The sequence below is a fragment of the Pituophis catenifer genome, unplaced genomic scaffold (genome assembly GCF_029215685.1).
Source record: "Pituophis catenifer annectens isolate HBS135680 unplaced genomic scaffold, rPitCat1.0.hap2 SCAF_8, whole genome shotgun sequence".
Classification (NCBI taxonomy): Eukaryota; Metazoa; Chordata; class Lepidosauria; order Squamata; family Colubridae; genus Pituophis; species Pituophis catenifer.
In genome coordinates, this window is record NW_027256888.1 from 21,058,877 (window position 1) to 21,071,203 (window position 12,327).

General features: G+C 35.7%; 1 protein-coding gene across 2 annotated transcripts in view; it reads right to left on the reverse strand.

Annotated features, from left to right (window-relative positions):
- Nucleotides 1-9,375: 9,375 nt before the first annotated feature.
- LOC139320032 (gamma-aminobutyric acid receptor subunit beta-1) overlaps nt 9,376-12,327 on the reverse strand; it is a 201,877-nt gene continuing 198,925 nt past the window's right edge. For both annotated transcript variants that reach the window (XM_070948136.1, XM_070948135.1), the window contains exon 9: nt 9,376-9,723. In XM_070948136.1, the coding sequence (XP_070804237.1) occupies nt 9,376-9,723 (348 nt within the window). The remainder of the gene's footprint in view (nt 9,724-12,327) is intronic.

Here is a 12,327-nt window from a genome sequence, read left to right on the forward strand (position 1 = left end):
ACAAGGTTTAATGAGCTGGGAGACAACTAGTTGGTGTCAGTTTTTGATAATGACCAGTTTCAGGAATTGTAGTAGAAAACACATGAACATTTGGATATTGGGCAATTTATGAGTATATCATATTAGAGAAAAGATTTGGAACAAGGTTTTGTGAAGTGCCTGTAGGAATTACTACCTAATAGAGCTATCCTATTGATGTGTGTTTGGGGTTATTCTAAAATACTTTTGGAAATCAGATTTTAAAACAGAGACTTGAAATTTTTTATGAATGTCAAGAAAATTGATCATGTATCAGTTTTTTATTGAGCTATCTCCTAACCACCAGCCCAAATATATTCTGTTATTTGTGTCTACTTCCCATGCTGGCAGCACATGGCAGTGAAAGGCCTGGGGCCGTTGATCTCGCTCTTGCGATCCGGTGAGATCCGGCCATGAATGGTGTGAATGAGTTTCAATGTTTTTAATGTTTTTAATTTTTAAATGTTTTTTATAATGATTTTAAATGCATTGTGAGCCGCCCTGAGTCTTTGGAGAGGGGTGGCATACAAATTGAATTAATAAATAAATAATAAATAAATAATCATAATATTAAGTATTTACACATGCAATTTGATAGAATAGTGAGAGGGCATACACTTCTCTATAAAAAGTTTGTCTCAGTCAAAAGGGAATTCAGTCAATGCTTATTTAAACAAGGCACTTTTGTTACAAACATGGATTCATATTTCATGGATTTCAATACCACTCTCAAGAGTGAAGGCATAGGCACAGCGTGAGGAAACTCCTTTAACTAAATCTTAATTCACCTTCAAAGAAACTCTCTGAACTTTGGGTACTTCTTGAGTTGAAAGGATATTAGGATAACACTTCAACAATAAAGAAGGAAGATATTAATACTAATGAAACTCCAAATTTCCTGAGACATTTAGATTGGAAAAAGCAGCAGAGGATTTGTAATATAGTAGCTGAGTAGTGAGGACTAATTGAATGGAATTAAAAGTGATAGTTTAATTCAGTGTTTCTAAACCTTGGCAACTTTAAGATAATGCATTGGTTGGCAAATTCTGGGAGTTGAAGTCCATACATCTTACAGTTGCCAAAGTTGAGAAGTGCTGAGTTAACTCTTGGCTTAATGAAGTTTATCACATAGAACTATTTCAATCAATACTGTCCAAAAGGTTCCTTTTTAAAATCAGCTTTTATTGTAATTGTTCTGGGGCCTCAAAACCAAGATACATGGCTTATTTGCTAATGGCTATACTTAAATAAACTAAAGTTTTTTGTCTTTTTTAATAAAAGATTTGCTGAAAAAGTATTATATTTGTACATCCATCTCTTTTAGAAGGATCATCTCAATTAACAAATGCTCTGGGAGACAAGTAGTAGAACACAATAGTCACATTCATTGCTTATTTTATTTCTTAAGGACAATTTGTTTCAACTTTTCACCCATTCCCATGAATATTACACAGTAGGAAATCCTGCTGTGTTATATTCTGAATGATATATGGAATTACAGCCTCAGTTACACAAAAGCTGGCAACATTTGTCAGTGATCTCATCTTTTAATAGGTAGATGACAGCCTTAATAGAACAATACTGCCCACCCACAATTCGCAACTGTAAAATTTTTGTATTAAGTGATAAATCTACTGAGATTCCAAAAGTTTTGTTAGGGTTCTATATGCTCAATGCATATACGTTGTCTCTGTGTGTGCTGTCATCTGTGATCATTGTGTACTTTGAGGTACAGAGCCTCAACTTGTGAATGTTGTATGAACAATAACAATGGCTGGTTTTATATTCAGTGTCAAATGCATCAGATTTCAGCTAGGATAACATTTATGGATTTAGCATTGAATATGTGATACTAAACTCACACTCAAATAGGAGTAAGTTTTAAAAGCTTATACACACAAAAGTTGCAACACATAAAAGCAGAAGAAATGGCAAGTTATTTGACTGTTGCCGAATCACTCTCGAGCTTAGACCATTGAAAGATGTTTTTGTGTAATTGTAAGTTAAATTATAAACTTTATTTTATCAATAAATGCCCTTTTTTAGCTAAATTATTTTTAATAGCCAATAGAAGTCTGGCTTCCTTTGAAAAAGATACCAATCATGGATTTATCTTGATTATGAAGCTTGAGTGTGTTTATTTAAAACTACTTTCTACTCTTCAATAGAGCTTACTTTCACTTAAAGTTATTTTAGGATTACATTAATTTATGAAAATAAGACTTCATTGATAAGAGAATTTTGGGCTAACATTTAATATCCTTTTTCATATTGCTTGTTTTCTGAACAGAGGAAAATAGACCTTATACATACATCCACACCATATATTTAGGATTAGCATCACACCATGCTGCTTAAAATATATTAAATAAATGTTAGGGAAGAGATAAGAGGTCTCCTATACTAATATGCTCTTTACTGTAATTGCTTCCCTCGTTATCTTTTAACTCTACATATTTTTTCCTGATTGATTTAACATTGCCAGTGTATCTGTGTTATTCATAGAACAATGTTAGTCTCAGCAACCGTAAGGTATGTGGCCTTCGAATCCCAGAATTCCCCAGCCAGAATGCTTTAAATATATATGCTCTATTTCAGGGGTGTCAAACTTGCAGCCTGCGGGCCAGATATGTCACACGCTAGCCACGCCTACCCCCTGTTTAGCAAAGGGGGGGGGAAGTCACAATTTGATGACAATGTGATGCTGTGAGTTTGAGACCCCTGCTCTATTTCCTTAAATTTACTGAGTAGCAAATTTAACAGGGTTTGAATACTGCTCACTGAAAACTATTGGCAAGGAACTGCAGCATAAAATTAGCTTGGGATGGAAACTTTTATTTCACATGAACTTTCTTGACTTATTTCAGTCAACAATTTCACTTTAACACACTTAGTAATGGGATGATCTATGTGAGAATCAGCAATCTCCAGCTCCTTTTCTGAACTGACAATTGTTTATTGGGAGCCATTATAAGAAATAATGGGAGCCAGTTTGATATAGTCATTAGGGCATAGCAACAGCATTTAGACTTAGCTTCATAGTACTTTACAGTCCTCTCTAAGCAGTTTACAGAGTCAGCATATTGCCCCTAATAATGTGGGTCCTCATTTTACCAACCTTGGAAGGATGGAAGGCTAAGTCAACCTTGAGCCAGTCAGAATCAAACTCCTGGCAATGAGTAGTGAATTAGCCTGCAATACTACATTCTATTTTTTTTTAATTTTTTTTTATTATTAAAATATAAACACAGATATAAAGACAATACAATACAAAGACAAACAAAAAACCCACCACCTACAAATCCACCTAACATTTTACATTTACGTTTTTGTCATCAACAGAATATATGTCATTGAGCTTATATAGTTTAATAAAGAGTAATTATTAAATGTCTAATTCCAATGTTATAACTTTTCACTACAAATTTACATTTCTTATGGGTTCATCTCCTTGTGCAAGTCTTTACCCTAATTTCTGTCCTCTACATTTTTGCTGATTTTCCTTTTCAGCCATTGATACCATTGGTGCCATACAAGATAGTATTCGCTTTCTTCCTTTTCCTGGAGTTCCAGCGTCAATCTGTCCATTTCAGCACACTCTGTTATCTTTGCAACGATTTTGTCTTTGGATGGGAGTTGGTCTGATTTCCAGTTTTGCGCGAACAGTAGTCTTGCTGCTGTCAAGATATGTATGATGAGATATTTCATTTCCTTAGGATGTTGTGCCGTTATCATGCCAAATAGAAAAAATTCTGGACTGTTTTCTATTTGAATGTTCGTTATTTCTTCAATAATATTTTTTATATCTTGCCAATAGTGTTGGGCTTTCCTACATTTCCACCAAGTGTGATAATATGTCCCCTTTTTTGATTTACATTTCCAACACAACGCCGAAGTGTTTGGGTGTATTTTGGCAAGTCGGGCTGGTGGTAAGTGCCATCTATAAAACATTTTAATGAGGTTCTCCTTGTAAGATGTGGCTCTTGTCGTTTTAATGTTCTGCTTCCATAATTTCTCCCAGTCTGCCAATTGAATATTATGTCCTATGTCCCTGGCCCACATTGTCATATTATGTTTAACTGTTTCTTCTATTAATTTGTCTCTCAAAAGGTAGTTATATGTTTTAGTAATCATTTTCTGGTCTGCTCCTAATAAAATTCTGTCCAGTTCGTTCAGATCTTTTGCAATTCCATATTTGATTTTATCCGCCTTGTATCTTGAGTATATTTGAGTGTAGTGCCACCAATCAATATTTATATCACCATTTTGGAGTTGATGTCTTGGAGTAAGTTCTCCTTCATGATTCAGTAAATCTTGGTATCTCATAATCTTTCCGATTTCAAGGGTATTTGGAAATATCAATGCCTCCATCGGGGACCACCATTTTGGTATTTTAGTATAATAAGTTTTCCTAATTCCCTGCCAAATCTTGAAGAGTGAGGCCCGAATTATGTGTCTTTGGAATACATGTGTTGTTTGTCTGGTCCATCCCATAGGAACGCGTGCCATCCTCGTATGAGATCAAAGCCTTCTAGATATAACGTTCTTTTGTCATCTAATCTCATCCATTCTTTGATCCAGGTCAATCCGGCTGCTTTATAATATAGCTCCCAGTCTGGTACTGCGAGGCCTCCTCTGTCTCGTGTGTCTTGTAGCGCTTTAATCTTAATTCTAGCCTTCTTTCCCTGCCATATATAGGTCATTGTAATTTTGTTGAGATTTTTGAAGAAGTCCCTTCCTGGATGTAATGGTATTACCTGGTATAGATATAGAACCCTCGGTAATATATTCATTTTAATTGAATTGATTCTGCCCATCAATGACAATTGTAGCCTGTTCCAGATTTCCAGGTCTTTTTTAATTTCTTTTAGTAATTTCGTGTAATTGTCTTGTTTGATCGTGGTTGCTTTCGCCGTCAGCCAAATACCTAAATATTTTATCTTCTTTACTAATTGGATTCCTAATTCTTCTTCTAATTCCGATCTCTGAGTCTGGGTCATATTTTTCGTCATTATTTTTGTTTTTTGTTTGTTTATTTTGAGGCCCGCGACTTCCCCGTATTGTTCTATCATCGACATCAGTCTGGGTCCAGATCGTCTTGGGTGCAATACTACATTCTAACCACTGTGTCACCATGGCTCTTGAGGCTAGAAACTGAAAGACTATGAATTCCAAATCTGCCTTGGGCACAAAACCAACTGGGTGACCTTAGGCCAGTCATTCCCTCTCTGCCCTAGGAAGCAAGCAATGGAAAAACGTTTCTAAAATATTGCCAAGAAAACTTCAGGGACTAATCCAGGCAGTTATCAGGAATCAACAATGATTTAAAGACAACAAACAAATAAATGAAAACCCATGTGTTCAACTGTGTCTTATCAAGTTTTGCAACAGATGCTTTGAAGGCAATTTTCAGCAAATAATTATATGCTAATATTTTCATTTCCAGTTACGTAAATACTATATATTTACAGATTAAGTCAAAGCATTGTATTGGTTCTGTCTCCTGAGTTTTCAGTGATATAATAAATATAAGCTTTCACACTAAGGGCACTTTGGGATAATAAACTCACTGTGTGTAACTGATGCGGTCTAATTGCTAGGTGACATTATCAACAGTGTAAACAGAATCTTGAGGAGATGGTTCACACCCCCATTACACCCCCCTCTCACATTTGATTAGTTATGATCATCCCACATTGCACAGAAAATCTATTATATTTTTAGTCATGAATCTTAGCTTCCTCCTTGAAAAAAGAAGGGCTGGGATTTGAACTATGAAGAAGTTTGCCTCCAAACTATTTAACAAAGAAACAGATTACAGCTTCTAGGAAATCATTTATACTTCACTAATAATTAGTTTAGTTTAGTTTAGTTTAGTTTAGTTTAGTTTAGTTTAGTTTAGTTTAGTTTAGTTTAGTTTAGTTTAGTTTATTGTCATTGCACATGGTACAATGAAATTAAATGCCATCTTTAGTGTACATTACAACTATAAAAATAAAAACACAAACATACATCCTTTACATTCTAATATATACATTTGGATAGTTTCATGTTATATCTTTTTTTTTTGTATGTATGTATATACACACACACACATATGCAGACTATATATATGCATACATGCTTTGGATCTCACTGAGCACAGCACCTCTCTGCTATTCTTGAAAGCAGCTATTGTCAGTGATTGGATTCTTTTTAGGCCCTCTTTTTTCAGTGTTGTGTGGTAATCTAAAAAAGTGACATTGCTTTCATTAATAGCAAAGGGAGGGGGTTGTGTTTACATTCAGTCCAAAGGATATTCCAAATTGTTTTCAAAAGATGCTCTGACAAGGGAGAAAGACACAGAAAAAGAAAGAATCTGATGGTATATAAGGAATATAACTTAAGGTTTTTTGTCTGTGGCCACATATTAGTATAACTAAATTAAAAAGGAGGTTTGTTATCCCCAGGAAAATTTTAAAACATGATCTCTAAGATACAGTCAATGCAATATTGTGCTATTATAATGCCACTCTCAATGGGGGGCACTGTAAGATGATGTAATCAAAATACATCTGTAAGAAGTAATCACGCACCCCTCCTCCTAGAAGAATGAAATATTTTGGGGAATATTAAAAGAGGCGGATTATTATATTTCCCCAAAAGAGAAATGGAGTAACATGCTCCAGCCCCAATTTCCTACATAGTAAAACAGCTTCCATCAGAAATTAACAGATTAACAGAGTTGGAAGGGACCTCTAGTCCAACCCCCTGCCCAAGCAGGAGACCCTACACCATTTCTGACAGATGGCACTCCAGTCTCTTCTTGAAAGCTTTCAGTGATGAAGGTCCCACAATTTCTGAGTCCCTAGAGATGGAGATTTGGGGTCCATTAAGAAATCCAGGACAATCTATTCATAAGCAAAACATCTTCAGCTCCAGGATGATGGGATTAAGAAGGACAGGACATGACCTTTTAGAACATAATAGGATTAATTTACCACCATTTAGCAAAAGACAAGTCCCTTCATTGCACAATCCCAGAACAGTTCAAACTTCAAAGTCATAGAAACCTATAAAGATCCACTCATTCATTCAACCATTTGGTTAGCTGTCCCAGAATCATATGCTGTTGGTGGTTGCTCTCATCAATAAACAGAATCTTTCTTTCCAATCAGCCTCCATGTTATTTCCAGTTTCTTTCTCCCAGCTTGGAACTGGACCTAGATTTTCTTCCAACACATCCCTATGAACTTGGTCCTTCATCTACATTGGGATGGGGGGGGGGAGGAGATCTAAACTGTACCTGATCATGTTCTGCTCATAAAATAATTATTAATTGCTTTAATAATACATAAAATAAATAGTCTTCTACCCTATAAAATAATGAAATAATAACAGGCGTTGAATTATTTATGGCACTTTATTCCTTTTTCATGCATTTTGGGGCTATTTATTGGTGCTGCAAAGATTCAGGTCACTGGTAGATGGCAACAAAGAGATCACCATCTCTTCCATCTAGCAATTTTGCTGATGTTTGCAGGCTAGATCTGATGGTCCTATTCTGGGGTATGGCTATCAAAGGGTTATAATTGCTATGCTATTGATTATTTGACTCTGGCATGCTTTCCCCCTCTAACTCAAAAGTTAAAGTTAGTTTTCTCATGTCTGCTACTTGCATCAGGAAGAAACCATTATGGACACTAAAATCAGTTTTCCTGAAAACAGTAGCTGTAGGGTAGAATCCTATTTATTTGGATTAGAATTGCAAGAAGGAAAATATTAGTCCTCTTTTCTCACCCTATCTCCTACCATAGTAGTGGGTCAAATTTTGGTGGCCAATGTTTAAAATTTTGTAATGAGGACTGAAGACCAAGAAAGGGTATTGCCCAAACCACACCTATAGAGTAGCCAGGTTTGGAGGAATTTGGAAGCCCTCCCCTATTTTTATTTTTATTTTTTGAAAGGGGGAGTCAATTTAAGGCTTATTGTTAGATTTCAACTTTTTCCACCTCAAAATAAAAGGAAATTTGTGCCACTGATGTTTGTGTTTTAACAATTATAGTCAGAGAGGGGCTTTGAAGGTTGAATGATCTTGGTCTAGAGACCTTAGGGCTGTTCCCTGCTAAATAAAAGACATAAAAGAACCAATGATGTGACTAGAGATACATCCATGTTAGCAATTAAATAGGTTTATGCCATGGCCATAGCTTTCCCCGTGGAATATAAATTTCTATTATCTGGCAAACATAACCCATAAAGAATTCTTAATATTTTCCCCTCTTCTCCCAACAATAATTCCCAGGATTCTGGGATAGAGGGATGATAGTCAAAGCAATAACCTGATACAGGTTTAAAGTAGCCTTAAATGGAAGTGGAAGGGAAAATATTTTTCTTCCAGCAAAACCTAATGTATTATGTTAAATCAATACACTACAGTAAAGCTTTGCAACTATTGTAGACTTCTACTGGTATATATTCCTTCTAGCACTGTCACTTCATAAAGGTATCCTTATTGACTGAATGTATGAATTGTAATCAAACATTAATTAAAGCTGCATACATGTATATATAAATAAAGGAATAATTCTGAAGAAAATAATTATTTTTGTTTAAATCCATTAATTCATCAAAGCAGAATCACTTTTCAAGAGATGAACTTTTATTGTGTGAGAGAAAAACCATGTTCTTTCTAAGCTATTTCTTACCATCCCCAATATTTAAAGATGTGTATTAAAAGCATTAATCATTTGAAAAATATGTGCTGTCTGTTTCAGCAGGAGCACATTTTAATTTACAAAAATGTTTGACATTTACAAATTAATAGATAAATTATTTAACAATGCAGCTCTTTACCCCATCAATATTGGTAGAGCTCTGTCTACCCATGTATTTTTTGACACTGTAAAATTATATATTGTTCTGGTAGCTTATTTATAATAATGTGAAAACCAATGTGTGATTTGACAGGAGTTATGCAGCTGGGTCTCCTTCTCAGTAAATGTGCATATGATTGAAGCTATCATCTGTCATGCTTTGCAAACAGATGTTTTAACTTTGTTTGACAAACACTATTGTGATGCCATTAGACATCGATTTTTGGAGGGAGTGGGATTAGATAGAATTTCATTTCACATTTTAAATGTTAAGAAAAAAAAGGAAAGGAAAGATTACCAGAAATAGTGTTAAACATCTTTGCTCTTTGAAAGCAGATCTAAAAGAATGATACGATATTCAAAGAGATACTGTTGTTTTTTGGAGTATACAAGGTTTAAACTCGGGGATATGAGTAAAAGGATACTCTAGCCTACTGAATAGGTGGCCTTTGTACTGTGAATCTTCCTTAGGGATGACTTGATAGAGGGATCACAGCATAACTCAGTGCACATAATAAAGCCAATAGACAACATTAAAAAGAATAAAAGTGATAGGAAAGACCATTCTGGACCACTTGTCTATGGAATTAACATCAGTCAAATCTGGTATCTTGACTTTGAGCTGTGATGCTCTTCTTCGTAGTCGTCCCTTTTGGTGGGCAGTGTGTCTGTCCAAGGTGCTTCTGCTGTTGAGGTCTTTCACAGTAGGTGGTCTCCGGTAATGGATGCTGGCACTGTCATAAGAGTACATGGTGGCTCTTGGATCATTCAAACTTGCAAGCACATCAGAGCTGCTGACCTCATTTCTCATTTCCAAGGTAGTAAGAAGGATATTCCCACAGGTGTCAATCTAAAGGAGGGGTACACTTTAGAGAGAGTTTCTGTATCACTAGTGCTCTTTACATTTCTGCAAGTTACCTGAAACAATGGACCACTCCAGATTGAATGACACCCCCCCCCCCCCGCCAAAAATAAAAATAAAAATAGGAAAGTCCATTCCTTTTAGGGACATTTTAAAAACTATGTTATTTACTTCTGAATAGTCTTGTTGCTTTCAGTGAAATTTAGATTAGTCAAAACTAGCTTCAGCACAATACATTTCAAGTCCTATAACGTAAGAAGTACCAAATCTGGATTTTCTCTAGTGTTAGCTTGTTCAGGGAATATTGAGGGAATTTGCTGAAATAGAATCCTGGGCTGTTTTCCTGAAAAATTTGTCATTTTATTTCAGTTTCAGTTTATTCTTTCATTTCTGGCAATGGCAACATTCTTTATTGTCTATTTTACACTGATTTCGCAGCATCCAGAGATGTACATCAGGAAACTAAGCCTTATTTAGTGACCACAGTTGTGACCGGAATCTTGGTAGTTAAGCGAAACAGTCACTAAGAGAAACTGCAGTTGTGTTTACAATATATTTCAATTTTCTTTTGCTTTACCAATCTATGAAGGTTGTAAATATGAGGACTGATATAAAGTTATTTTTTATCACCATTGTAATTGTGAATGATTGCTCAATGAGGCAATCACTAAACGAGAATTACGTTAAAATCTAAGAAACTAACATAGCACTTTTTACCCTGAGGATTTCTAGAATAGAGGCTATTATTTCAGCAAAACTAAGGAGAGAAACAGGATCAATCTGTGATTTTTCACCAGGGATTAGATTAACAGATTAACAGAGTTGGAAGGGACCTTGTCTAAGCCTCCTCCCCCCTCCCAAGCAGGAGACCCTACACCAATGGTGGCGAACCTACGGCACACATGCCAGAGGGGGCACTCAAAGCCCTCTCTGTGGGCATGCGGCTGTCGTCCGAGCACAGTGTTCACCAGAGTTTGCTGATTGGGGCAGCCCTGGTGGGATCAGGTCTCCACTTCTGCAGCTCCGGCTCCTCCCTCCCTTTCTGCCAGGGCAAGTACCCCACCCCCTAGGCTGCCCCGCAAGATGCCTGATCCCCCCAGGGCTGCTCCAACCCCCGCCTCAAGACCTCCATCCCGGAGGAAAAGAAGCAAGGAAAGACTAACGTGAAGCACTTGGTTAGAAAGAACCAGAGCCTTTCTCCGTGGCGGATGGATGGCACTGAGATTGCGGGCCTGTCAGACAGCCCTCATTTGGCTACTGTGGTAAAGTCACCTCCTGAGTTTTGATTTAATTTGCAAATACATACAACTACAAGCCTCATCCATATAGCACTGTAAGTCATAAAGGGATTTGTTTGGCTTGGCAATGTCAACAGATTTGACTATTTTGAGCAAATCAGTTATGCAAACAATGACATATGTTGCATGAAGATGACATTAAACATATTCATCGATGCAAGTTCTAGATTGGGATCATACTTCATACTAAGGAACAATAGGATTTGTGGTAGGTTTTGTTCTTCAGATAGGTTTGATGAAGCTGTTAATACAATCTGCCTAATAGGTTCTTCTATGTGCCCAGCATGTTGTACAAACTAAGCATTTTGGTCATTGCCAAATCAGAATATCAACAAAGTATATTAGAATCATAAGTTACTATATTTTTCAGAGTAGGAGGATGGATGGATTACTTCAGTTATCTTCAATAATTCCATAATTTGTAGAGTTTAAAATATTGTTCAATGTTGTTTTAATATAATATAAAACAAGCTAGAAATGAGGATAGAAAAATTCCCTCACCCTCCTCAAGGAAACCCAAGATATATTCTAATGGTTCTAGCACTTACAATTAAAACTCTTTTTGCCAAAAAGGCTAATAAACACACTAGGTTTTAATCAGTGGTGAAATCTAAAATTTTTTGCCACCGGTTTGGTGGCTTGATGAGAGTGGCTTGACAAGCATGTGACTGGGTGGGCGGGGCCAACATGCCATCACTCACATCACTCTTTCTTTCTTCTCTTTCTCTCCCTTCCTCTTTCTTTCTTTTTTAAAATATTTTTTATTAAACAGTTTGTCTTTAAAAACAACACAAAAAACAATCATGCATATATAAAAACAAAACATGTCAAGACATAACGTATTAAACATTACATACCGTCAATGGTAATCTTACAGCATTTCGTACTGATATACACATTTTGCTTTTGTAGTTCTCTATTCTATCATTTCTATTTACTTCTCAATAGTAGAATAATCACATTACTCCAACATATATATATACACACCTTATAATATTCATTGTTCTTATATTCATTTATATTTACATCTCTTCATTTAATGTTATTCAATTACTGTAATTTGAGTTTCATCAGTATTAAATTAAACATTTCTTGTTCTGATTTCTATTTTCGAACCAACTGTACATTTTATTCCATACTTCATAATAGTCCGAATCCTCTTCTCTTTGTTGCTCTAATTTTTTGCACTATTTGTTCTTATGTGATTAAGTTAATTCTATGTTTAATTATCTCTTTTTCGACTCTAATTTCCTGGTTGTGGGGTTCTTTCTGCATTTTGTCTTCTAATTTTCCC